This window comes from Taeniopygia guttata, chromosome 3 (assembly GCF_048771995.1).
Source record: "Taeniopygia guttata chromosome 3, bTaeGut7.mat, whole genome shotgun sequence".
NCBI lineage: Eukaryota > Metazoa > Chordata > Aves > Passeriformes > Estrildidae > Taeniopygia > Taeniopygia guttata.
The window spans coordinates 22333429-22360455 of NC_133027.1; the positions used below are offsets into that span (position 1 = coordinate 22333429).

Consider the following 27027-nt stretch of genomic DNA (forward strand, 5'->3'; position numbering starts at 1 on the left):
AGATAAGTAATATCATTTTTATTTTGATACCTGGATCATCATTTTTCTGATATTTTTTTGGAATAACATTTTAGAGCATCTTGCTTAATTTGTGTCTGTGAATTCTAGGTATCAATTGCATATTGGGTAAATTACTCAGGATTATATCTCCAGGTAAAATGCCAGTAAGAAAACACTTGAAAACAGACAGATAAAAAACTTTTCCTTGATGTGTTGCATCGATAGAAAGATACCAGTCCATTCCAAATAAAGGTAAAAGATAAATCTGCCTCCACATATCAGAAGCAGAGTTCAAAAGAAGACCTGCTCTTTCTTACTAAACCAAATAATTTAGCTGGCAAAAACAGGTATGTTTGTGATATGCAATAATGAAGAAGGGTGTGTGTTGCAAGTCTGCCTGCTTTGTTCCAGAAAAAATTGATGGACCAATTGATGTACTCTGTAGGGGCCTTTCCGTGTTTATGTCTTTGGATCACCATGTTTCCAACAACACTCTGTCTCAGCTGCTGAGCCATCTCTGTGGAAAGCAAAAGTCTATTCTCTGTTCCACTGGCCGTTGCTCACTTCCAGAGTGTTGCTAGGCGTATGTTGCCCCCACAGCTATGATACTATTGACCCTCCTTACCCTATTTCTGTGTTCAGGAATCTGGTCTACCCCTCATACCTCAGGACTTACTCCCTAGATACCAAGGAGCACATTATATAACAATGGTCATCCTAAGGATATCACTCTTTCAAGGAAGTGAAGTTCTTTGGAAAGGGCTGAAGGCAAAGACTGACATGTGAGGAGATGTCAGCTTGGCTTCATCTCTCTGGCTTTGTTTCACATGTTAACTGGTCACAGTGTCCTGTCCTTCCGTGCTGAGCCATGTGAGTGAGAAGAAGGCCGTAATAAATCCTTTGTTCCCATCTGCTCAACTTCTTCAATCTGGCCACCCACAAACTTCTTTTCCCTTGTCAAACCTTAAGACTTGTAACCCTGTGGGGCCTGTGCCTACATCACTGACACCATCATCTGGAGTTGCAGTTCAGTCGAACAAGTTCAAGGAACTTGATTAACAAGTGGAAGCAATAAGAAATTACGATGGCCTTTTCCTTTGGACCCAGTCCAATAGAATAATAAAATAGAATTGAATTATGGAATAGTTTGGGTTGGAAGGGACTTTAAAGATCATCTAGTTACAACCCCCTTCCATGGGCAGGAGCACCTTTCACTAGACCAGGGAGCTCAGGGTGCCATCCAATTTGGCCTCAAACACACTTCCAGGAAGGAATCCACAATTTCTCTGGGCAATCTGTTCCTAAATTATGTGATTTAACTCGGCCTGACTGGCTGCTTTGGGATGAACCCCAGTACCACAGCTCTTAGAAACAGTTTAGACTTTCTCATCTCTCCAATTGTTGTTATGGATTTTAATATCAAACAACATCCTCCAGAAAATATTTCCCCTTCTCAGACATCATCTTCCTGCTAGCACTCCTACAGGTGCAACCAGGAGCCACAGTCTAAGCATTTTGTGTCTGCTCTTATTCACTACACAATCACAAAGTGGGTCGGCTAAGAAGAGACCACACTGGGTCATCTGGTCCAACCTCCCTGCTAAAACAGGATCATCCCAGAGCACACTGCACAGGAGTGTGTCCAGATGGTTCTTGAACATCCCCAGGAAAGGAGACTCCACAGACTCTCTGAGCAATCTTGTGTACTCACACTGTAAAGGAGCTTGTATTCAGTTTCTGCCCATTGCCTCTTCTCTTATTGCTTGGCACCACTGAGAAAAGCTTGGAAATATTCTCTTGATACCCTCTCTTCAGATACCTGCAGACATTTATAAGGTGTCTGGTGCTATACTGTGCAGCTCAAGCATGCCGTTAACATTTACTAGAGGATTCCGGCACTTGCTGTTCTGATTAACATCTCCAAGTCTTACACACATGTAAATATGAACTCGTTGCCAACTGGAGCTCCCTTCCATTCACCTACATGTGAACATATGCTGAGCTACAGCTTAAAGATGGAAGGAGAAGTTATCAGCAACTCTCTTCCTCAAGACATATAGTCCATATAAGCAGTTATTTCCCACCCTCCTCCCACCCTGTCCCTGGATCCCTTCAGAAAGCAGGTGGGGTGGGGACTGTGCAGCTGAGGCGCAGCTACAAAGACCATCAGGCTCTTTCCAGAGATGCCTGTGACTGCTGAAAGGGTAAAACTTTTCTTATCTTTATCATCAGATATATTTGAATTCACACATGGAGTGGGCATATGGAAAACTGGTTGATAATATTTATTTTATTTAACAGTGAAAATATTATTCAAAAGGAAAAGTCAGTTCTACTCTTTTTCTTTTTTTCCTGCCTCTCCCTTGATTCAGTACAATTTGCATACTGCAGTACTTGCTCTGTTTGTGTCAAAGACTTGGGGGCGGTGTGGTGGTGGGGAGTGCTATATAAAATCCCACAGAAACTTGCAAACACAAGTCTCAGTCTTGAAGGAAACTACTGTGAATATATTTTGGTAAGTGTATTTCAGATGGGAATGCTATAAAAAGTGCATAAATTGCCTGCTTGATCCAGCATTTTCAGGACTGTGTTATTAAAAAAAGGTGAGATAGGGCATTCTGCTCTATCCCTCACATCATTTAATGGCCTTGTATTTGTCAACATAGTTGTCAATAAAATTTCATTGCTCCATTTCTTTTTATTACTTGCAAGCTTATGGGGCTACTTCAGACTTTATTTTATTTTGTAAATCAAGGACTATAATGAGACTGGTTTATAATAATATAAAACAGAGTTACCCTGTGGATTCCTCATTCTAAGAACAGCCCTTCCAGATCAAGCTTACTCCCAGATCCCACCAAACTGAGTAAGTGCTTTTGCTTGCATTTGAAATAGGGAATTACATAGCAGAATTTGGGCAAAACTTTAGTAAGAAACAGTCTGAAACAATACCAGACTGAATGCCTATTGCATTTATTTGACTGTGCTAGGTGTTTCTTAGCAGTAAGAGATGAAATATATAATTAATTTTGAATGGGTGTGTGCAAAATTGTGCTGAGTTGTCAATGCTCACTCTGCAGATGTATCTTTTGTGTTGAATTAGGTGGAAACGGCAACAGATTCAGATACTGAAAGCAGAGGCCTACGGGAATACCACTCTGTTGGAATTCAAGTGGAAGATGAAAAACGGTAATTTAAGCATGTTCAAAAACCTGTAGTCTTTTATAACACAACATGCATTTGTAAACAGATTTAATAAATAACATCTGACAGGTGCTGCCACTAAATAATCCCCAAAGCCAAATTTCTTATATGCATATTTATCATTTGCTAAAACTTGTGGAGATTACTTAGCAGTTGCTTCACATTTATCTAACTTTCCGGTTTTTAATTGGAGGGAAGGAAATTAAAGTATTAAATTGAAATAGTGGCTTAATATAATTGTTGTCAGAACAAATACTAAGAGCTATGTATTGGAACAGCCTTCCTTCAATAGGAGTCCTCATGCCGATTCAGGCTTTCCCAGTCCACAAAAGGAAACAAAATTCTTCGGATAGTCCCTTTATTCTAAACTAGAATCAGCTCTCTGATTTGTTCAGTCCTTCTCTAATTTTTTAAAGCTGCTGGCCCATGTACTGACCCACAGGTTAACTCTGGTAGGTACTTTTTCTCAAGTACTGGACCAGGACCATTATCTCATTTCACAGCAGCTGTCTGAGAGTATCGGGCTGCTAATTGCCTTTTGCCATCACTGACCACAAATAATTTGAGACAACGGTCTCCAATGTGAAAAGATTTCACAAATAATCTTTGCTTCTCTATCTAACATTTTAACACAAAGTTTTTCTAAAATGTCATTATTCAGTGTCATATACCAGTCGAAAATCAACTTTTAATGGGCAACCTATAAGACCAAAAAAACCCTCAACCGACAGCCTTAAACATACTGATATTTTCTTTCTTTTATTATAGGATTCTCTAAAGTCCTAACTGAGCAGATTTTCAGATATTTCTACTTAAAATTCTGAACACTGGAAAATTTTTATATATATACTTTACAGACTTCTATCAGGAAGTTCTAGTTTTGCTAGTTATTTCCAGTTTATTTAGTAATGACACATGTTATTTTGTAGTATGGGAACAAATCAATATTTGCTTCCAGAGACAATTTAGATGATTGTCTTTTGTACCCTTGCTTAGATCAATGGTTCCACTATACATTTTGTTTTTCCTCTCTGTTGCTACTCACCATCTAATTTTAGTGAGATATACACAAAAAAAAAAAAATGTTTAGCATAAAGTCCAACAACAGCAAAAACCATTCCTTCTCACTGAAACATTATTCTGTGCCTCTGTACCATCACATACATTATTTATATGTCTTAATATCTTTTCTTTCTTCCTTCACCAAGGCATGGACGATTCAAGCGCTCAAACAGTGTAACAGCAGCTGTCCAGGCTGACCTGGAACTGGAGGGTTTTCCAGGACACATCACCATGGAGGATAAGGGACTTCAATTTGGCTCGTCATTCCAGCAGCACTCAGAGCCCAGCACACCCACTCAATATAGTGCAGTGAGAACTGTACGGACACAGGGACTGTTCAGTTACAGAGAAGATTATAGGACCCCAGTTGACACCTCAAACCTTCCACCACCAGAACCCTGGCTGGAGCCAGCCATTGAGACAGTAGAGACTGGTCGAATGTCTCCTTGTCGACGGGACGGATCTTGGTTTATGAAGTTACTACACACTGAAACTAAGAGAATGGAAGGATGGTGCAAAGAAATGGAAAGAGAAGCAGAAGAAAATGATCTTTCTGAAGAAAGTAAGAATTTCAGTATATTTTCAGTATACAGATGATTGCTAAAATATGAAATTTTGGGATAAAGCTGTGAGCTGTGGTTCATCCTCATTCATTCTGTAGGAGCAAAGAACCATAATACATAAGAACCCTGTCCTGAGGCTGGCTGCGCAAGAAGGTGCTTCCAGGTTTTGTGGAAATAGTTAAAGAGCCAACCCTAGAGTCCAGTGCAGGATCAAAGTCTGGAATTACATAGAGCTCAGAGGGTGCAATAGGTCCATCCACAGCTCCAAATTTGACACATTCTTCCCATTCACTTATATGGCTGCAGTGCTTGGCCCTTTGCCAGAGCACATGGGGTAGTCTTATATGTACATTGGTTTGCCCTTTTCCTGAAACCTGCGATTTTGCCTCTTAGTGAGCAGCCATTTTAAAAATGTTTCCATTCCTTTACAGGAATGGAACACTTCAGCCTATTGGAAATACAGAAACCATAGCAGGCAAAAACAGTTAAAGTACTTCTGCAGTTAGACAGGCATACATTATTAGAAAATTCAGCTGCATTTTCTTATTACAATTTTGTCAAGAATCATTATTATTCTCTCATGTCCTGTGGACACCTTGAAAGGAGTGATGGGATAAAGTGAAAAATAATGTAGACTATTTTGGAACAAGATCCAAGACAGCGCTAATGATAGCAATATATCAAAGTGGTCCTAGGACTCAGTAGCCAGCTCCCTGTGATTCCCTTTGAGGTCAATTATACTTGTTCTTCAGGCTCAGTTTTATAAATATTTCAATCCCTGACAATCTGAATTATTGTCTCAGCTGAGATTTTCTCAGACCACAAATGAATTCATATTAACTTTTCTTACAAGCATCTTTCCCTGCACTCTTACAAATTTCACCATCACCTCTGTCTACTGTTTCCTGATCGACTTCTTTTCTCCTCAATGAGTTCTTGCTATGATGCACCCTCAGGTCTTGAGCCAGGCCAGCATGGTGACTAAAAGGTCAATTTCTATTTCTTGCACTGACCTTTGCAAAGCAAAAAATGTCTATGTTTTTACGTCATCAGTTTTTTATTTTACAGTCATATTTCTCTGATAAACTGTGCGCAAGTCTGACAAGTAATAACAGAGAATTTGGGGTGGGGCAGTGAGTAAGGCTGGTTTTCCTTCCTTCAGCCTCTGGTGCTTTATGGACTATGGGTTTTGTCCTTATTTTCATCATAGCAAGAGCAGAGCTAAGAATTTTCTCCTTCCATTGATACAGTGAAGACTTTAATACCCTCCCAGGTAAATAACAACATATTTTGTTTTGATTAGCCTGTGGACTGTCTTCCACAGTCCACACTTTCATAATGGTTATTCCTCAGTACTTCTTTTTTTTGCATATGTGCTGTTTTTCAATTCTTCAAGTCTTTACATTGCTGAATACTGGTGTTTCAATGTCATCATAAGAATCCCAAAGCACCCACTTCCCGGATTACCTGTTAGTGATGTAGGAACATCAGTGTTTTCAGTCTCAAGCAGAAGTTCAAAGAGCAAGACTTTGATCTTCTTTGAAAGAGTAAGATTATTTAGGGAGCAAAGGGGAGAAACACACAGGGTGTTAGCCCCTCTCTTTCCAAGCAAAGTCTGCAGGCAAGAGCTGGACTTCTGCCGCCTCTCTTTGTAAGCTCTTCCTTTTGCACAGCCCCAGTCAGATCTGCAGCCATATGAAATGAGCAGTGGAAACACGCTCGCATCCGTACCCCTCCCTCACTCGGAGATGTGGAGAGGCAGTTAGAGCTATTACTCTTTGGAATATAAAACTGGGTACTACATGGGTGTCATGGTTTGACACTGGCACAATGCCAGTGCCCCCATGAAAATGCAGTCTCTCAATTGAATGCTGTGAAATGCAATCGAGAACAGAGCAAAGCAGGCCCAAGCTTAATAACAAGGAAAAAAAACTATATTAAGCTACTACTACACTACTATAAAAGGAAAAAGAAAGAAAAAACACACACAAAATTCAAAATTAAAACCTTCCAAAGCATTCCTCCTCCCACCACCCAACTCCAACAAACCACAGCAAGACACAATCTGGACCCGAATCAGGTTTCCACCCTCCAGACAATTGATACTCAGTCCATCGAGGGAGAGAGGAGTCCCTCCCATGCCACAGACCCCCCAAGAAACACAGCTGCCACACCCTGTGCTTCCATGTCACACATGGCACTGCCTGGAGAAAAAGTTTGTCATGGCGGCTCTCTCCTTTCCATGCACAGTGCTCTCACCACCAATGCGTAGATGGACAGACTGCTTTTAGGATTTTTCCTTTCAAGGATGCCCTGCCAGGGGAAAAAACAACAGCTCAATTTTTCATTTTTGGGACCACAGTCCCCTCCGCCATTTTCCCCTGGAGCCGAGGGTCCAAGAACAGAGATCTTCTTCTTCTCTTCTTCTTCCCTGAAGACAGGGGGCTCCACCACAAACCTCCTTAACTTTTCTCTGTTCGCTCCACTTCTGTCTTTTCCCAGCTGAAGCAGGTCTCTTTGGCTCACCGGCATCCCCCTAAAATACAGTCTCTCTTGGAGGAGAAGATCAGTTCAGTCTGTGGCTACCAAGAAAAAGTCCAGCCAAAAGCTACTCCATCATCTTCCCCCAGCCTTCTTTCCCTCACAATCTCAGGTCCCAGGCTGTCTCTCCTTCAAAACAAGGAGGAGTAATATTTCACAAAGCCTTCATTTCTCAGGAAGGATTAAAAGTCTGACTCCCAAGGATGGCTTGCTGCCCAGATTCTCCGATTCCCACAGCCCGGCTGGGCACCTTGTGGCCCTCCCCGCTCTTCTCCTTCCCCACGGTGAACTGCTGACAAAACTGCTGCTGTCTCTCTCTTTCTCTCTCTTGAGAGAGAGACTCTGAGGGGGGGAATGGAGACATCCCAGATTTCTCCACCCTTCCATCTGCAGGGGGCCAGCCCAGTTCCAGTCCCTCCACCCTGTGGCCTACCTCAAGCTGGGCTGCATGGGTCCCCTCCCCCCACCCAGCCACGGCCGGGCAGGGCAGAGTCTGCACTGCACGCTGACTGGAACCAGAGAGAGCGAGTTCTCCTGGGAATTCTGCTTTTAACCCCTCTGTGTTCTCAGAGGAGTGTCTACCTTCAATTGGTCAATATCCAAACTGACTTCTTCCTTATGAGAAAAAGTCTTTTTCCTTGTCAAACCACGACAATGAGGATAACTTGCATGACCTGACTTTAGCTACCTGTTCTCAGCTGCAAAACCATTCTCCTTCCCATCATGTGAACTTCCATCATACTTTTGCACTCCAGATATACTCTGGAACAGTTTGCTGAATGGTGAAATTGCAATCAAGAAGGTAGTTTTTCTATAAATTGTACATAGGACATGAAGACAATATGGACTTCAGTAATTTTTACTAATATTAGGAGTTAGTGACACTAACTTGGAATATTTCAGTCAAAAAACAATACATAGTATCAGGATTTTGTATCCCTGTTTGCAGAGGGACTCAAATTTGGAAGAGAAAAGAAAGAGCAATTCCCTGATAACAGAGTTGATTGAATACAACTGAAATCCTTAAAGTCTCTTTTTTTAAACTAACAAAAATGGGTTAATTACTTGCTCTTGGGGGAACTTCTTGACCTCCCTAATAGGTTAAAGAAGTTATAGAATGGGTCTACATAGTGTTTACAAGGTCAGAATTTGTGTTCAGCTGACTGTCTAAAGTTCTGATTTTTCATTGTATGTAACTCAAGAGATCTTCCTGAAACTATTTCCAAATAACATTATTTTCAAATGACATCCCTTTATCTAATAACACTTACATTAAGTACAAGGAAGTTTTAAAATAATTTCAGCAGGGGAATGAGCTTCACAGCATTCTAAAAACTCTGTGTGAATAATTTTTTTCCTGTTGAGTCTTTAAAACATTTTGTATCCCCAGTCTGAGATACAGAGGTTGTAGGATGTGTATCCTCAAGAACTTAAGTTTAATAACATCACAGCATGAAATGTATCTTGACATGTTTAAATATTTGGCAATTCTTGAAGAAAATAAACAGAAATGGCTGATCCAAAAGCAAATAAATATGGTTTTCCATCTTCCAGCAAGACTAATATTCCCAAAACACTTCACAGCAATGTTTGCACATTCAAATTGTCATTCTTAATGCTGAATCATTTCTTCTTGGCCTGGATATGTTAATTGTACATGAAGACCGAATACAGCTTTGCATCTCATAGGAGAAGGCTGTCCTTATGATACCACTTATATTTTATTTTAAACATGGGAACAGTTAAAATAGAACTACATTTTAGAAAACAATTTCAGTTTTGGTGCTCACACAGCAGTCCTGAGTTGACCAAAAGCTGTCTGATTGCTATATTGATTTTTTTTATTTCACTGAATCTTTTCTTCCATAATGTTGTTTTAAGAAGTTCACTCATCAAGTCTTAGAAAAAGAGATAATCATTGCAAAAAAAATATTCTCTCTCCTTTTTTCAGAGCATTTTTAAAATTTCATCAGTTGCCATGAGTTTTATTTTGAAGTCTCTGCAAAGTTCTTATATTGTTTGTGGAGGCACTTATTAGTGTTCTTTTTATTATTTATATATATATGTGTGTGTTCACTTATATGTAACAAATATAGATATGTGTCTGTAACAGTTCGCAGGGCTAGACATCTGGTCACTTGCACTCACAGGGTGCCTCCAGGCAAAGATATGTGTTTCTCATGGGTGCTGACTGGAGTTTCAGTTTTACACCCTGAAAATTGTGTTTGGCTATTAGTGTATAGGTGATGACAAGAAAAACAATTTCAAGTGTCACAAAGCTGTTGAAGACCTAGAGGGTCAGGACTCTGCATCCCATGAGCATGGTGACGGGAGCAGGGAGAGCAGAGCAGGGAGAGGGAACCACAGTCCCTCTTGAGGCAGGGTTTGGCAAGGGAAAGGAGACAACACCCTGGGTTTCTCTGTGCCACCTGCTTGGCCACTGGAGTACTGTGCTATGGAGAACAGCTCTACAGAGTTTACTTTCACATAAAAATACTTAGATAGGTGTAAAAATTAACTATAGCATAAACTATGGCAGCAGAAATGTTTTTTTGTTGGTATCTTCTGCCTCATGGTTAGGAGCTCTGCTGGCATAGCAGTAAAGTGATCTCTAATGGGAAAAAAAAAATATTAGACTGAGAGCTCAAAGTATCACCTCTCTCTCCCATTCCCTTTAATTCTATGGCTACTGGACCATTCCTTGCTAATCCTCTAGCTGATATTTCCACAGTACTGTAAAGACTTTACTAATAGGACTGAATAGTAATAGAAAACAAAGAATAAAATCTCCCATAATTTTAGATGAATAAAAATCAACAAAAAAAAAAAATAACCCACAGCCAATTGATTTTAGTATATTCATGAATTAATTATCCATAAAAGCTTTCTTAGGTGTTTGTCCAAATATAGGTTATCCTTTAACCAAAGAGAAATTACTGACATAATTTTCTAATGCTTTTCACAAACCTATTCTTCAGAAGATATTGAAATTTCTAGTTGGAGTGTTGTGAATGACTAAAGAATGTCTTAACTATACTGAAACAATCTGTAATGTCTTACAGTGTGGCATCCAATAAATCCTTCCAGCATTTGTATTGTTCTGCTGAAATTTTCTCCTTTTTGAACTTAGTTTTGTTGAGGTAAAAAGCAAATTTGCAGCAAGTCCCTGTTGGTGAACAAAGGTCCCATTACCCTCCAGAGCACTGCCAGATGGAGGCTGTGCTGTCCTAAAATGACATCTGAACATTATGTATTTATTTTTGTGTCTAGATGCTCTGTTGATAGTAAAATTAGATTTTTAAAGATTACTAATTTAAGTTTAGAGATTAGACAAATATCATGCCCTACTCCTATAGTTAGGAGGGTGAATTGAATTCCAGTTTCAATATTTTCCCAGGCATATTATTTCAGATTGTGGAATTTATTTACAAGTATAAGGAAGGAATTAAAAGATAAAATCAAAGGAAAATTTAAATTAAAATATGTAATTTAAATAGATGGTAATGAATGCCAGAAGCAGATTGATTGTTAGCAGTTTCTCACTGCTGGTGCAGCAGTGGGACAATTGAACAAAGCTTTTAACCTGTCAAGATCTGCATTACAGCATCAGATTATAATCAATTTCATCAATAAAGATCTAACTTTTCCCTCTCTACTTTTGTGATGTGAAATAATTTTTGATTACAAGGTTTTGTAGAATTTCTCAAGCAATTCCACACATACAGGGGAAAAGACACCATTTTGTTAATTGTGCAATTTACACAATCTCTAATCAGGGTGTAAATCCTGAGCCTACTCTTACTGAAGTCATGGTCAGAGTTTTTTACGTCTTCAGAGCTTAAATCATACAGGACCATACAACAAAAATGGCATGCTTCATATGCTTCAGGGAGCAGAATTAAGGTTGTGTGACTCTTTCCTGACATTTGGGCAAATACAAAATTATCTTAATGCAAGGAGGTTTATGGATTATGTGAAGATTATGCCTATTCATATGTATTGGTATATTTTATCATGATTTATTTACAAGAAAAATCTTCTAGTCATCATCAAACATCTCAATCTCTTCAGTCTCTAGCATTCATCATTCTTTCATGGAGATAATCAATCTGCACTCATCAGAATAATTCCCCAATGCATGAAATTAATAACAAGGTTTTGGATGTCTATTAATATTGTGCTAAAGATTATGAGTTGAAGTGTTTTAATACTTTAATTTAATTACAGTAAGGCTGAGTAGCATGAATATGAGAGATTCTAACCTCTATGTTTTATTACATCTGATTTACTTATTAAAATGGAAATAGAGTTAGATCTTTAGTAAATTCTAGGGTTGTAATTTTACATGTGTATTCAGCACTGTGACTCAGTGACACATGCAACTGTCACAGCCTTATATCCCTGACACATGTGTCTCCCACCAAAATGCTACATTGCCAGTGCCTAAATCTTGACCAGTCTGACTGGGCTTTAAACGACTAATGCTTGTTGACATGGTGCTTCATGATAATGAAGATTAAATTAATGTAGGTAGCTGAGGTTCACTAGAAAATATCAGACATATATAGATTCTGTCCGAATCTGTATTTCTGCAGAAGAGAACCAATGTCCCTTACTCAGGCTATATATTTGAGCTATGAACTGTAAAATTCACCAGAGGAAACTAAAACTGAATTTTACTCACTAGAGATAACCATTACAATGATCAGCCTGTGGAATCAACCTCACTCTTTTTTTGTCCAGTGAATCAATGAACAAAGCATGGAATAGGTGATGTCAGGGACCTGCTACAGCATAATTCCTCATGCTGGAAAAGGAGGACCTCTGACCCCACACTGGGAGTTTCTCTAATGTCTAAGCTACTGATCACTGAGAGAAAAAAGGAGGATACAAGGCTGTTTGTCACTAAGGTCATTGCCTTTATTAAAAATGTTGAAAACCTAATTAAAGCAATTTGTGTCAGATCAAATGAAACATTTCTTTTTTTATTTATGTTTTTGTATGTTTGTTCAGGCTTTAACACTCAAATATTCCTTTCTTTATGCTAATAACACTGTAGAGAAAAGTGAGGCGATTGGTGATCAAAAACCCCAAACCAATTAAAATGATTTATTTAATTTGGCCAACAGAACAAAAACAAACCTCAGTGAATTACTCATGCAGCCTTGAACCACTTAACCCTTTAACAATGGATGTCACACAGGACTGATGAATTATGTATATTTCTGTTTAATTTAGTGTTGTGGCACAGCTGCACTGTTTGTCTAACAGAAAACGGAATAGAGTTTGAGAACCACATCTCTACATATTAGCACATGCCTTGAAAGTTACTGAGACTTTTACTAGAGCCCAAAATTTTCAAATTATCTTTTGCTGCTACTTGCAGGTGAGCAATGTTTCACTGCTCTAAAGAAAGCAGAATTAAAATGTAAAATCTACTACCAAAATACTGTTTTCACATGCCCTCTTGTACTTATAACAAATAACAACAAAATATTAAGCCCTGCCACATTTTAATATTTCCTATATTGGGAGCTGCAGATCAGTTGTGCTGTACCAGCTTTATTCCACATTTACACTTACCCTACTTTTTGAATTATCAAATTTGGTTTCTCCAAGTTGAAGTAAAATATATGAGAGTAATTCCTGTCTACCCTTACTCCACCTCTCTATCCCTTTAACATTATTTAAAGATCTGGAAATGCTCCTGATAAAATAATTTTTTCACTGAGACCACAACTTATAATGCTTTTTAAAATGCGCTTTTTTCATCACAGAGATGGATGTGGAGGAAAGGAACTGCAGGGAAGATATGTAGGAAGGAATAGAAAAGCATGGTGCCACCTACCATAGTGTGGTATTTATCCCAGCAGATGTGGGAGTCAGGATGAGTTCATTTCTTAGAGATAAGCCAATCCCCTTAGGTAGTATTGTCAACAGAAGGACAGAGGCATATCCAGGAGGAAATTTGGCTCCTCTAAAAATAAGTACCTAACATGGCTGAGCTGCTGAACTCAGATCACTGATTATAACACATTCAAAAATTTAATTTCGACAGATGACTCTTGGAAACATATTCAATGAGTTTGGTCATTTGGAAACAAAGTAAAATTACTTTGGTCATTTTCTCCAGTGCATACTGTATGGGCATGTACATGGACAGTGAGGAAATACCAACACAGCCACGGGGGCTGATACTGCTTTAGCAAAGTCCTGGAGCACCTGCTTGTGTCCCACTTTGTCTGAAGCTCCTATACTTAGGACTTTTTCTATTTTCCTGAGCAGACAACCTGTAATTCCTAGTGGGTGTACCAAAACATGTCTCAGAGATGTAATTCCTGAGAGAATCTAATCCTTATGGTAGGAATGTGTTATATTACAGTTGAATGTAGTAACTTTACCCTAAGAACAGATAAAGAGATCTCACCCAAGGATAATTAACACAAGCATAGTGAGTGAAGTAATTTGCAGTCACAGAACCAGAAGGTATAATCTAAGATATACGTGCCTTTTACACAAAAGGAACAGATATCCAACTGGTTCTTGAGGCAAGACAATTTCAAGAGCTCTCAATTTACATGAGCAAATGTAAATGGGAAAGGTGTCATTTATTTTGAAATTTAAAAGTGTTTTCAAAATCATATGGATTGATGAATGCCCACTTCAGAAAGCTGAATATAGTCCCTTAGTTTTTTCTACTTCCTTAAGCAAGTAAAGTCTAAGCTGTTTTAACTTATTAATATGTAATTTATTATTCATTAATTATTGCCAAAAGATAAGGTCCCACTGAGTTTTCCTATAACTCAGTATTTTTAAAAAAATGTTTTATGTGCATAATCACAAACAACAAAACCAAATATTTACTTCCATTTTAAAATAACCAGGAACTTCACCTGCATTTTTTTTGAGCTGGATATTTTATTTACTGCCTAAAAACATTTATTGGTAGTAATCCATCTGTATGCTTAGTCCTAGGTAAGATCCGAAGTGCTGTTGGAAGTGCTCAGCTCCTCATGTCTCAGAAATTCCAGCAATTTTATTGGCTTTGTCAGCAAAATCTGGTAAGTCACTTTGCCTGGTTATTCTTGGAGAGTTTAAATTTATTCATCCATAATATTCCACAAAATGTCACTTTAAATTTTATAATTTAGTGCACCTGAGCAGTAGCATTCTGAAATGTTATTTTCATGTCCCACATTTACTTGCCCCTTTTTTAAACTTAGTCCTTATGTATGATGTTGTTAGATTTTTTTAAAGCATATATATAATTTCAGTCATTTCAGTCTGATTATATTTTGCTTTTCTCTTTTTGCTGTCTTTATGAAACAAAAAAAAAAAAAAAAAAGAGAAGGGAACAAATGCAAGTTTTCTGAGGCATAAGATTATGTCTTATTTTTGCAATACCCTAATACAGTAACTATATTTTATGTAAGAAAGGGGAAAATTTTCACATTAAATTCAGTGGAAAATCATAAAATAGAATAGTGGAGAATACATGATCCAACTTGCTACCTACCTGAAAATAGAACTGATCATGGAAATGAGATATCTATAATGTTCATCAAATTAAACTGGATAATTTGTGTTACCAATTATATAAGAGATGTCCTGGGGCTAAAGGAACAGATACGTTATATTACTTATGAGGGTTACTGCTATTGTTCTGGAAGATCATTAGAGACTAATTCAGTTCTAAATGTTATCTTCCTTAACATGACAGCAGCCATCAGTGATGCAAACGCTGTGGCAAGATCATACCAACCAATAGAAGAACATAATTCTTCTAGCTACAGCTGGCAGTAGAAAACCTTTCTTTGCCTACCTCAAATATCTAGTGTACCTTTTCCTTTTGACTGTCCCTAAACTTCATATCTTGAAAGTACTGAATTTTGTTGTGTGCATGACAGCAAACATAACCTACACATCTGTTTACATCCTTTTCTTTGATAGCTGGGATTTGTCACATAACTTCCAAGGCAGAACATCCATTCTGCAAAGACCTACTTGCTACTTTCCTTCCATAAAGTTAAACATTCAGAATACCTGCAAGGAAATAATATTGAGAAAATAATGCAAAAAAAATCATACCTTCTGATATTAACATACATGGTCCTCATTAGGAAAGAATCCAGTTATCAAAAACTCTGTCAAAACAATAATTTTAAAAGCTGTTACAAAACAACAGAAGAAATATACAAAGTCTGACAAGCAAGAATTGAGCACATCTGTATTATCAATTATGTCATGCCTGCTCCCTATCTAGTAATTTGTTTCATACCAAAAGAAGGGAATCTTCATCGTGGTCTGAAACTTTCTCTCTGCAAATTTAAAAATGCCCTCCATTACCTGATTGATTAAGCTGTGCAAGCTAATATTTGGAGAGCCTAACCTCCACTCCCCTTCATTCATCTTCAAGTGGGCCAAGTACTTGTGCTCGAGAGCATTACTGTAATAGCAAGTCAGCTCCTGCTCAGCACAGCCATCAGCTGTTGGGGAGACAGAACAATTAATTACTGCAAAAGCAGTAGAGAGTGCAAGGAGAAATCTACAACTTTGTAGACAACATAACCAAAAAGATGGCAAGATTTTACTTCTCTTTTTCTCCTTTGGATAATAAACCTCTGAAGTCCATAACAGCGGCTTTACCCCACTCTCAAGATTTAGGCTCTGAATATCCTTCACTTTCATTAAATCAATAATGGGCTCTGCAGAAAGCAGCAACTGCAAAACTGACTGTGGGTCATTCATGCCTCGAGGCTTTTCTTCCTATACCTAATGATGAAGTTTGTTGCTAAATTGTCACTTAGTGCATACCTACAGCAGGGTTTCCATAGGTTCCTAAGGCAGCATCTCAGTGCCCCAGAGGAATGCTGCCATGTTCTCTAGTCAGCACAGATCCTGCTTGTATGCCATGGTTGCAGGCTAAAACAGAGCAGCTTGAGCACCATCTAGGTGCTTGTTGCTTGCTTTAGGCCTCCTCTAAAAGGAAGGCTGCAAAGCTGAATTCCAAGATACAAATGAATGAGCAGTTTCTGAGAAGAAGCAGGTTTAAGCCAATCTTTTCAAAACTTAGCTGTCTGTAATAGTACTCATTTGTGCTAGCATTTATTCATGAACTGTGGATGTGTAAGAAGCAGGAGGCAGCCCTCTTGTGTCCAGAGCACACACGGCACAGCCCTCTGCAAGAGTCGTGCTGGAGGCCATGGTCTTCACAAACACTGTGAGCAGAGTGGGGAGCACAAAGGTACAGAGCAGCAATTAGCCTTGATTCAGAAGGCAATGCCCCTGCAATGAGTGGCATCATTTTCTGGCTGTTTAGAGGAAACTAGGGAGAGTGAGTGAGGAGACCAGGCAGGAGACAACAGATTGCAAGACAGACTGCTGTGGGACTCTCCTCATGAATTTCACACAGGGAGTCAGTTCCTAAATCCTGAAATATTGACCTCTGTAGAGTAAGTAACCCCACTGACATAAATTTTAAACTCTTTTGTAACAAATTGGACCCACCCAATGAAGTTGTTTTCAGTAAACACTAATCTGGAGTTGCAATGTTTCCCAGATGTCTGTTATAATCTATATGGCCCGTTCTCTTAAATCCCTGAAGCACCCTATTAAAAGGAAACTTTCTTCCAGTGAAGAAGACTCATAAATTGCTCTTGGTCCAGATCTCAGTAGGGGTCTAGATATGGGTGACACATACGGGTCATGTTCAGTTCCAGGGCCTAATCTCCCACAGTGGCATCTGTAAACCCAAGTTTGAGCAGCAATTCCTAGTATAAAACCCTTAGAAATGTGTGATTCAGAGGAGGAATTCAATAGCAATGCTGACATCTCCCAGGTTCTAGACAGCTGTGGGGTTGTGTTTAAATATGAAATACCTTTGACCACTAGATTTGAAAAAGGTGGGGAGCAGAGCCTGCCATAACAGCAGTGGTGCTGACATAGCAAACTAGTCTTTACAGTTTTGGCCAGGAAGGGAGAGATCCAGAGTCTCTTTGGCATGGTTTTGATGTCCTCTCTCCCAGTTCCATTCTTTAGCCCATCATAATGGCTTCCTCCTGTCCTGGAAGGGAAAAGGCATTTCTTCATTACCTTCACAGACATATTTACCAATTATAAAGTGGCAAAGCTCTCTTCTTGAACTAGTACCAGTGCCCAGAGAGTATAGGGTTAAGAGTCCACATACTACCTTAAAATACAATTTTTATCCAGCATGGGCATCAGGTTAATTATCAAATACAGGGTCATCTTGCTAATTGTTACAACCAATGTTTGCTCCTTTAAGTCTTATGCACATAGAGCCTCTTAATTGTAGTACCTGGCGGTACTGTCTTCCCAGTTCTTTAGTGTGATTCAACTCCCTGGAGAACAAAATTCAAGCATCCCTTCAAGATTTCATACTTCATATACACATTTGAAAATCCAAGACAATGTAAACATCAAGTTCAGCATAAGGTGATGTTTTTGTGGCATTGTTTTGTCTTAATCAGCTATTGAGAATCTAATTTTTATGCAGGAAGACTTCAGGCTGGCTGGAATACAAACCACGCTCCCCTTGCCTTTAATAATCAGCAGACAGAGGCTGTCAGCTTGTTCCTCTTTAGAAATGCAGGTCAGCATAGCATATGGTGCTAAGGAACTTCCCATCCCGCAAATTCAGGAAAGCTTGCATGTGACATCCAACTCATTCATGTTTGGGCTGTGTAGGAGGCACAGCTTTCCAGTCACAGCTCCCAGCTGCAGAGCACGCAGATCCTTGGCACTGAGCAGTGCTGCAGCAATGGAATCTGGCACCTTGCCCTTCTGCCTCGGTGCACGCCACTGAAAGCCTCCTGGAGTACTCACATCCTTTCCTTTGTGCACTACAGGACCCGAGTGCCATGCCAAGACCAACTTCCCAGGACCTTGCAGGTTTCTGGGACTTACTGCAGCTCTCAATTGAAGACGTCAGCATGAAGTTTGATGAACTGCACCAGTTGAAACTCAATGAATGGAAAATAATAGAATCACCTGAAAGGAAGGTAAGCAAACCATTTACTCCCGATTTGTAGTTCTGCAGTCTCCTTGTGTTAAATACAATAGGTGAAACACAATAGGTTTCTAACCCTGGGAAGTATTTAATTGGCATGGCCCAATTTTTACATGGAAACTTTCATCAGATGTGAAGAGTCTTTTCTTTTATAACAAGGTTGAGCTGAATTATAAATAAAATGGATTTTACTAAGCTAGTTTACTCCATTACACTTTTGCTCAAATTATTTGATTCACATTCTAATGGCTAGTACAGAAGTATGTTCTTATTAATTCAGACAGAAGACAATAGCCCAAGAATTCAAACAGGGTAAATGCAGCACTCTGCTACATTTGGGGCAGCTCAAACTTGAACACTGCAGTGTTTAACCCTGCCAGCATGACACAAACAATAATAGAATGAGAATGAGAGAAAAGCACGTAACAGAACATGGCATAGGTCATACTAAAGCTCATCTGACATACTTCTGGGGGACAAAGTGCTGCGCCTCTGCCCTGCAGCTCCACCACCTGGGAGATGCCCCACATGATGCTTACAAACCAAAGATGAAAAATAAAAGTAGTGTAATTCTGAAACTGCCTTTCCCCTCTCTAGAACTTCATCCCTTACTTTGATTGCGCCACTATCCTTGCTTATTATTGTATCAGTCAGATGAAAACAGCATTTGGTTTGAGTCAGTACTGTTGGCCTCAGGTGAATATTTGTTTGGTTTGGGAGGAATTAGGAGGCATTTTGACAACTTTTTCATTTCTTCATGCTCCTCTTGGATTTTAATTTTCAGCCAACGGGTTGGTGGATGGTGAGTTTGCAACTCTTGCTTACTAGTGGCAACTGGAAGTAAGAAATTATTATAGTGACAGCAACAGTGATATTCCTAAGAGGGAAATATCTAAAAGTGGAAAAGAAAATAAGATGGGATGACAGGAATGGAGGTTTTATGAAAACAGGAGATAGAGAAAATAAAGACAGGCAGAACTGGCAATCATGGGGAATATCATCTTAGGCTGTTGCACTGTTCCTGTTTAATGCAGAACTATATTTTTAAATAACCTTAATTATTTAGTCTTGGCTATTGCATTTGGATAGTAGAGTCAGAATTAGTTAAAAAAAACAAAAACAAAAACAAAGAAACCCAAACAAACAAAACAAAAAACAAAAACAATGAGGAGTCTGTAAACCATAAGTGTATCAGTTCAATTTTTGTATTATTTCAATCTTGCTGTGCATCAAATTAACTGTGTTCTCCATAAGGAACAGCCCATACTCTGGACTATTACCATTAATTTAAGAAATTATATAGCAATAATATCTATATTATATCTTCTACCTATACAAATGAACTTATGGAGCCTTCATCTTCAGGGCTATGCAGTCCAGTATTAAAAATGAAATTAAAAAAAAAAAAACCAAAAACAGCAACAAAAAAACTGATTTAAGTTCAAAGTTGCATCTAATTTCAAGTGCACTTTGAATGGAGACTGTATGAAATCACCTCCAGAGGTCCATCTCCTCTAACCTAAATTAGTGTACAATGCCTCGGTTATAGGCCCTCATGTAATATTTTACAGTGTCTCTAAATGATCAAAACAATTCTTGATTTAACACCTGCAGAGAAATTTACAGCTCCTTAGGTAATAAAATCTACTGACTTCACTTTATAATTTGATAATTCTTCAGCATAATTTTCTTTAAAATGGCCCAGGCTTGCAAGCAGAACAATTAGCCCTATGTTCTCTCTCTGGCTGGTGCTTGAATGTTTCCATAGAGCAATTCCTGGAGGAGACTAAACTAATAGACATGTATACACAGCTGCTATCTCATATCCAGCTGAGGCTAAACTCAGTATGATTAATTTAATCAAAAATCCTGTCCTGCTAATGTTAGAGAGTCTTTTCACTTGATCAGACCGCACAGATGCGCTGAATTCTTATTGGAGAGACAGTGCCTGTTTCTGTTTATAATGAGTGTAATAATGTGTCAGCTTAAATCAAACAAATCCATATGAAAGTGAGGTGTGCAGATTGCATGTGCCAATACCTGCAAGGATGGTGGAAGGAAGGGCAGTCTTTTTTCAGGCACAGGACCGCAGAATGCGTAATGGTTGTCAAATAAGAGGGTTTTGTCAGTGTCCCTAGTGTGGATAGCTGTTCATGTAATCTATTAGCCAGCTGATGGGCAAGCACAAACTGAGCATGCTTGATGTATGTAATCAGTATTTTGCATTTCATGTCTTTGATGTGCATGCTCTGCTGACAAGTACCTTTTACGCGCAGCTCACCCTTAGTTTTAATGCCCTGTTGCAGGAAGAAAGAAAGATTCCTCCTCCTGTACCAAAGAAGCCCCCAAAAGGAAAATTTCCAATCACAAGAGAAAAATCTCTGGACCTACCTGACAGACAACGGCAAGAAGCCAGAAGACGGCTGATGGCTGCCAAGCGAGCAGCCTCTTTCCGGCAGAATTCAGCCACAGAGCGTGCAGACAGCATTGAGATCTATATCCCAGAGGCTCAAACCCGGCTTTAAAGACAGAATGCTGCAGAGTTCCTTTTTATAAACAAAATGCTTGTACAGTTTGTCACTTACCTGGTAATTTTTGTCTCATTCTCTCCACTAAATATGCCCTTGATGTTGTGTTCTTTGTGCCATAAGCACAGTGGAATGCTTTTGATTTCCTCAGAATTTGCTGAGCTCACCGCAAGAACGACTTCTTTTTGTATTTATTGTCTGACTTCCAATCAGCTACAATGGATAGGGCTTGTCAAGACCTGACTTATCCAATATATTCTCAGAGGACAACAAGAAACACCTCTTGAGATGGAACCCAGCTTACTTTTGTTATTTATATTTTTATAAAATGTGTGATAATTAGGGATAAGAATAACAAACTATAAATGGGTGCATCTCACCATTCACTAGAGGCATTAGCTAATTCAAGTAGAAGGTGCTACAAATGTAAAGAGCAGGAAAGAAAGAACCCATTTATCTCCTTGACCTTCAGTTTCTTTTCCAGCTAACATATTTACCCATGCTCTCTGCCACTCTTCTCATCTTTGTTACTGCAAAATAACATTAGGCCTCTCATCTGATTCGAGTTTCTGGAGATGAACAGGGATATCCGGCCACTAAAACTCCAAAGTTCATCAGAAACCAAGAAGCATGCAAGCCTGGTGATGGTGGGAACATCCACTAATAAACGTTTGCTGTTAGCAGTATAACGACACTCTGAAACCTAAGCAAAATTGTAATGCAAGAGGACTTGAGTGATGGGTGAAAGGAAAACGGAAGCCTTAAAAAGTTAGATCTTCTGTAGTAAGATGAGTAAAGAAAAAGTTACACTTGCTCCTTTGGACCACTCATTGCATTTTTAACAGTTCTTTTACATGTTAATATTTATTTTAAAACCTTCTCTCTTTCATTTCAAGAGCTGTGCTACATGTACTATTTCAAATTCTCAAATTGTTATAACAATTGAGTTTCCAGGGTATCCTTGAGAACAAAAAAATCTTGCTTGTTTAAAATGCCAGTTGTGATGTTGTAAACAGTTTAAGAAATATGAATGTGAGTGGTAAGTATATATAAGTTTAAATGGTTATGTTAAGGTAAAGGTGAACTGTGGTTTACAATTGTATTTTTTTTTTAGAACTATTTTTCTATGCAGTATCATTTATGGCAAGAATAATGTTCTTGCTTGCTTCAGACATAGGAAAAAAAAAAAAAACTGACTCAAGAGATAAGTGTTTTCCAGCTATGGAATATATGGAAAATAATATATTTTCAAGCCTCATATTATCAGAAGATATAAGTGGTAGCTACCACAGTCACAGTTAAGAGGCTTTCATTTAAAACAAGTTGGAACAGAATTATTCCACTTCACCTACCTTCCAGAGCCAACCAAGCAATTCAGCACTTAGAAGTCTTCAGGTGAAGACGCAATAAAATGAGCAACATGCAGCCCCCAATACCAAGGTTTGAGTCTTATTGAACACGAGTTTAGGTGAAAAGAATGAGAACCCAGTGAGACAGGCAGCCCCAGCTACCACATTCCCTGTTTACCTGCTTTAACAAATGCAATGTATTTAGCCATAGGCAGAACAATTCTTTAATTATACTCAAGCACTTTGGTTCTTCACTTATTGAGCACTTTAAATCCAACCCCCACACACCCTGCAGCCTGATGGATGAGTGAAAACGTGAAGTACCATAGGTTATGCAGATCTGACATTGCTTCAAATCTGTTTTCTTTTGTTTGGTTGCTTGGTTTTTTCTTTCTTTTTTCCAACAGTGTGTGGTATTAAGCATGAGTTCTGTCTTTGGACAGCTGATAAAGCATGCTTGGCTTCAAAGTACAAATCTTTAGAGATGAAGTTTTGAGAAGTTTCTGTGAGAAGACAGCCCTGTAAATTGAGCCTGGTATCTGGTATATACTTTACCAAATAGCCTTAAACCATATTTGAAGCAAAAACGAAGACGAATGTATACCCTTCAAGAATGCATAAAAATAAGAAAAAAAAAATTTAAAAAAAGGAATAAAAAATAATAAATCCCTGAAATATTCTTCTATAGATGAAAACATTGTATTTCCCATCCCTTGTGTTTTCAAGGCATTTTCTATTAAGGAAAGAGCTGAATCCTAGGCAGTGTACAATATTGATCCTACTTCCTATATTTGTTGTAATATTTTAAATACAGAAGTACATGCAGAGACTGGCATCTTTAGTCTTGAAAACTGATATGTTAAAGTGGAGCTGCTAATTAGAATATCCACACAAAACCAAAGCCAGTATTTTTCCTAGACTGAAGAAATTTAAAATAGAGACACACACACACCTCTACACATATATATATATGGCAGCTAACACATTTTATTTAATTTTCTGTACACTTCTAGGAGGAATCACTTTACTCACTTGAACTCTCCCCACCTGCAGCAAGAGGTCATGCAATTAGAACAAGCTGTACCTGATTGTGCCAGTAATCAGACTTTATGAAGACAAATTTTAAACCAAACAGATTACAGAAAAACTGAGACCCCAGCTGGCCTAGTAACTCTGACTTGGAGGAGTTTGTGTTCTACATTTCCCATGCTGTTATAAGAAAATTCTCAGTATAAGATTTATAAATCTATGATTTCTGTTTGTTCCACCTTGTTCAAACAAACAAACAAACAAAAACCCAAACAAACAAAAAAACCCCACAAAAACAATTGGAAAAACTCAAAAGTAAATTAGATGCCTACTAACAAATTTGATAATGTTGTCTGTTCGCACTACATTTTGAAATACAATATATTAAATTGTTGTATAGGTAGCATTTTATCTTTTAAGGCAAATTAGCCATTTCAATTTATATATTGTATACCTGGTTAGTTTAGAAAGATAACATTATGCTTATAATATTTGTCTTGCAAATAAATCAAAGTCAGATTGCTTCATTCTCTGACATGAGAAACACTGTATCTTAATAAATTTATATTCAGATCAATTGTAATCTGACCCCACATCACAAAAATAAAAGTCAGTTGCAAAACCAAAGTAGGAGGAATATAAATAAACAGAAAGATAGGAACTAGAATGCTTTCTTCTTTGAGAGCTCATGGTATAGATCACTCACAATGGCTGAATATATTAAAACAGTCTAGTGTTTAATTAAATATTAATTGGGCTAATATGTATTTTAACATATTAAAACTATAGAAAGTCTCTCTTCATTTACTCATCGCCTGTAAAACACAAGTATAAAACAGAATTCAGAAAATTTAAATAAGGAAAAATGCCTGAATGGTAAAATTGTTGATATTTGCCATATTTATTTTTCCTTTGTATATTTTTTTAGATTTTAAATTCTTTGTAATTTGGTGAAGTACATTATGAAGTGTTCTATTATTTTATGTCCACCCGATTAGAATGGCCTTTGGCAGAATGCAAACATGAACAATGTTGTACAGTTTAATACCAAAAATGATATTTTAATTCATGCTTAAACCTTGACACTATATTAGATTTTAAATCAATCAGGAAGGAAGTAAAGAGTGCATAGGAAAGTGTGTGAATTTCATATATATAAATAGATATAACATATATGTCATATAATGGAAATTATTTGTTTTAAAATAAGCCCACATCCTGCTGTATCAGTAAATTAGTACTCTACTTCCTCAGCACTGCATCTAGAATATATTCAAGGAATGTTTGGTCATTGGGTGGTTTTGCAAGTGACTGCTACGTGAGGAGTGTCACACACGGTGCGGGTGTCGCCTCGTGGCCTGTGGAAGCAGTGCCCTTGGGAGGTCCTGGCCTGGTGGCACCTCAGGCAGTGTCACCGTTCTGTCCCAGGCCCTCTCCACACAGGCCCCCGGCCCCTCGCCCTGAGCCACAGCCCTCCACATCAGCCCAGCTCAGCCTTTTACACGCAAAGCCTTGGGCCTGCCCTGCCCAGCTGGTGGGTTTGATGTCCTCCTCAGCGTTCCAGAGTTGGCACCAGTGGCAAGGGCACACTGGAGGCTGACCCATCAAGTGCTGGCTTGTGCATGCCGATTTGAGTCTGAAGCTGGTTTGACAGCTCCAGGTGTCAAGCTGTGTGCGCTGAAAACCTGTGAAACCAGAGCCTCAATGTAAGGGAGCTTAAATTAATCATGAAACAACCTTATTCCCATTACTGTTCCTTGAGCATCTTATGATGCAGAAATACCACCCACCAACTGCGCATGAGGTGAGGAATATCAGCAAACCCCTTAATGTCTAGAGGGGTGCTTCCTGGTGTATGACAGGTTGACACCCACACTTACACAGTGCCTTTCATCCAGAAGGATCTCCAAGCACTTTATTAGCCAACACACAAACTCCAGGCTGGGCTGCAGCTGGGACAGATAACCCAGCATGGCAGGATGCTGGGAGTTCTCCCACCTGTCCCCATGCAGCTGGGAGTTTCCTTCCACAGCACACAGCACACTTCCAGCATCTGGGACCTCAAAGTCTGAGCCTGTGCTGAAGAAGACTCACTGAACTAAGAGGAAGACCTGAGCAAAGCAGAGATGAGGGCAATCAGGGCAATCATTCCAACCCCTAGGGAGTAGGCAGGAAGTGATGAGCATCAAATTAATCTTCCAGAACAATCTTTGCCTTTTCTGTTCCTGACAAGGGCAGTGAGGTCCCAGCAGTGGAGGAGTTCCCTGGAAGGGTGCCGGAGCAGACTCCTGGCTGATACCAGTTACAGGAGCTGATGGCGCCGGCAGCTGAGCCCTCTTGGTCAGGAATCTTGGCAAGTTTCCCCTTTGCAAGTGCATTTTCCCCACTTGCTTAGCGGGAGAGGTCCATTTGGGGTCCTTGCTGCACAAGCAGCTTTCCCCAAGCGCCCTCTTCTCTCCCCAAGTCTGCCCTCCAGCCCAGCTAACACGAGGGATGACGTGGGGCACAGCACTGAGACAGGATGATTGTGTTTTGGTTTGGGCAGCTGCTCTTTCATGAGACTCAGACCTGACCCGAAGGGTTCTTTTATGGCAGAGCAATGGGGGCACCTCTCTGCATGAACAGGATCAATGGATGAGGAGCCACCATTTCATACTGCGCAGAACAGAAAGACGATATATACATTTATCAATACATACATGTAATGATTTTTCACTGTCAAGGTTCCAGAGAACCAGACCCAGGAACCACAGCCAACACTCATATTCACACTGTAGATTGTGCCACTTTCCTGCAGCTCATCCTCAACACTGATGGCTGTGGCAGCTTCGCTGCCTACTGCAGCCCCATGGCTCATCAGCAGCTATTCACCATGTTCACCTCCAGGGACCATCTTTCAGGAACATGGCATACTCATATGCATATACAAGTTCTGTCAGGAATTAAGCCCTCTGTATCCACCAAAATTGCTTAATTTATCTCTGAAATGCAGCTACCTCTATGGTGTAATGCTGTAGCTGTTTAACTACATAATAAGCTGTTCAGGACAGCAAGTATAAAACCCAAATTGAAATGGAATGGTGCCCAAAAGAAAATTTGGCCAGCATAGGTGAGCTGATTCAGCTCCTCTTAATGAAATAAAATTCCAGTAGCTGAAAGGGGCCATGGCATTCATTACTGAATGTCTTTTCCAACATAAACAATTATATGATTCTGTATCTAAAAATAGTATTCCAAATCTTTTTTCATTAAATGCATATTGCATTTCATAAAAGATGATGGCAGAAGAAGACTGCATGTTCACTGATCCACCTTTCCACACCCAGCTTTTGAACCGTTACCCTTCACTGCCAGAAGAGAACTGGGCTTTTGAAGTCAGATCATAGTTAAGGTAAATTAGTCAGTCTACATAGCTTGGTCTTTAACTGAGCAAACACAGAACAGTTTTCATCAGCTGGCAATTTAATTCTATATTTTATTAAGGCCAAATTGTTATTTTTCTAAATTGATTTTGTTGGACAGGATTTTTTACTTCTCTAGGTACAAAAACATGGATATTTTCACCTAAGCATAAGCGAGGAGGAGGCTTATTTGAATATATAGTCATTATTCACAAACACAGTCCATTACTGAGGAATTTTCTTCTTCTTACCTTGCCGCTCTTTCATTCAACACACTATTTCCCATTCCAAAAGCTTCACTGTCATAAAAGTTTCTTATCT

General features: G+C 39.0%; 1 protein-coding gene across 50 annotated transcripts in view; it reads left to right on the plus strand.

The window, feature by feature from the left end:
* The window catches only part of DLGAP2 (DLG associated protein 2), a 447444-nt gene extending 423085 nt beyond the window's left edge, over positions 1-24359 (plus strand). For 27 of the 50 annotated variants that reach the window (XM_030267281.4, XM_072926394.1, XM_072926396.1 and 24 more), the window contains 6 exons: positions 3104-3189; positions 4413-4828; positions 14340-14431; positions 18239-18391; positions 19184-19201; positions 20706-24359. In XM_030267281.4, the coding sequence (XP_030123141.4) occupies positions 3104-3189; positions 4413-4828; positions 14340-14431; positions 18239-18391; positions 19184-19201; positions 20706-20924 (984 nt within the window). In that variant the 3' untranslated portion in view covers positions 20925-24359. The remainder of the gene's footprint in view (positions 1-3103; positions 3190-4412; positions 4829-14339; positions 14432-18238; positions 18392-19183; positions 19202-20705) is intronic. The other 23 variants (XM_041714762.2, XM_030267285.4, XM_030267289.4 and 20 more) reach the window with 1 other exon arrangement.
* Positions 24360-27027: the final 2668 nt, after the last annotated feature.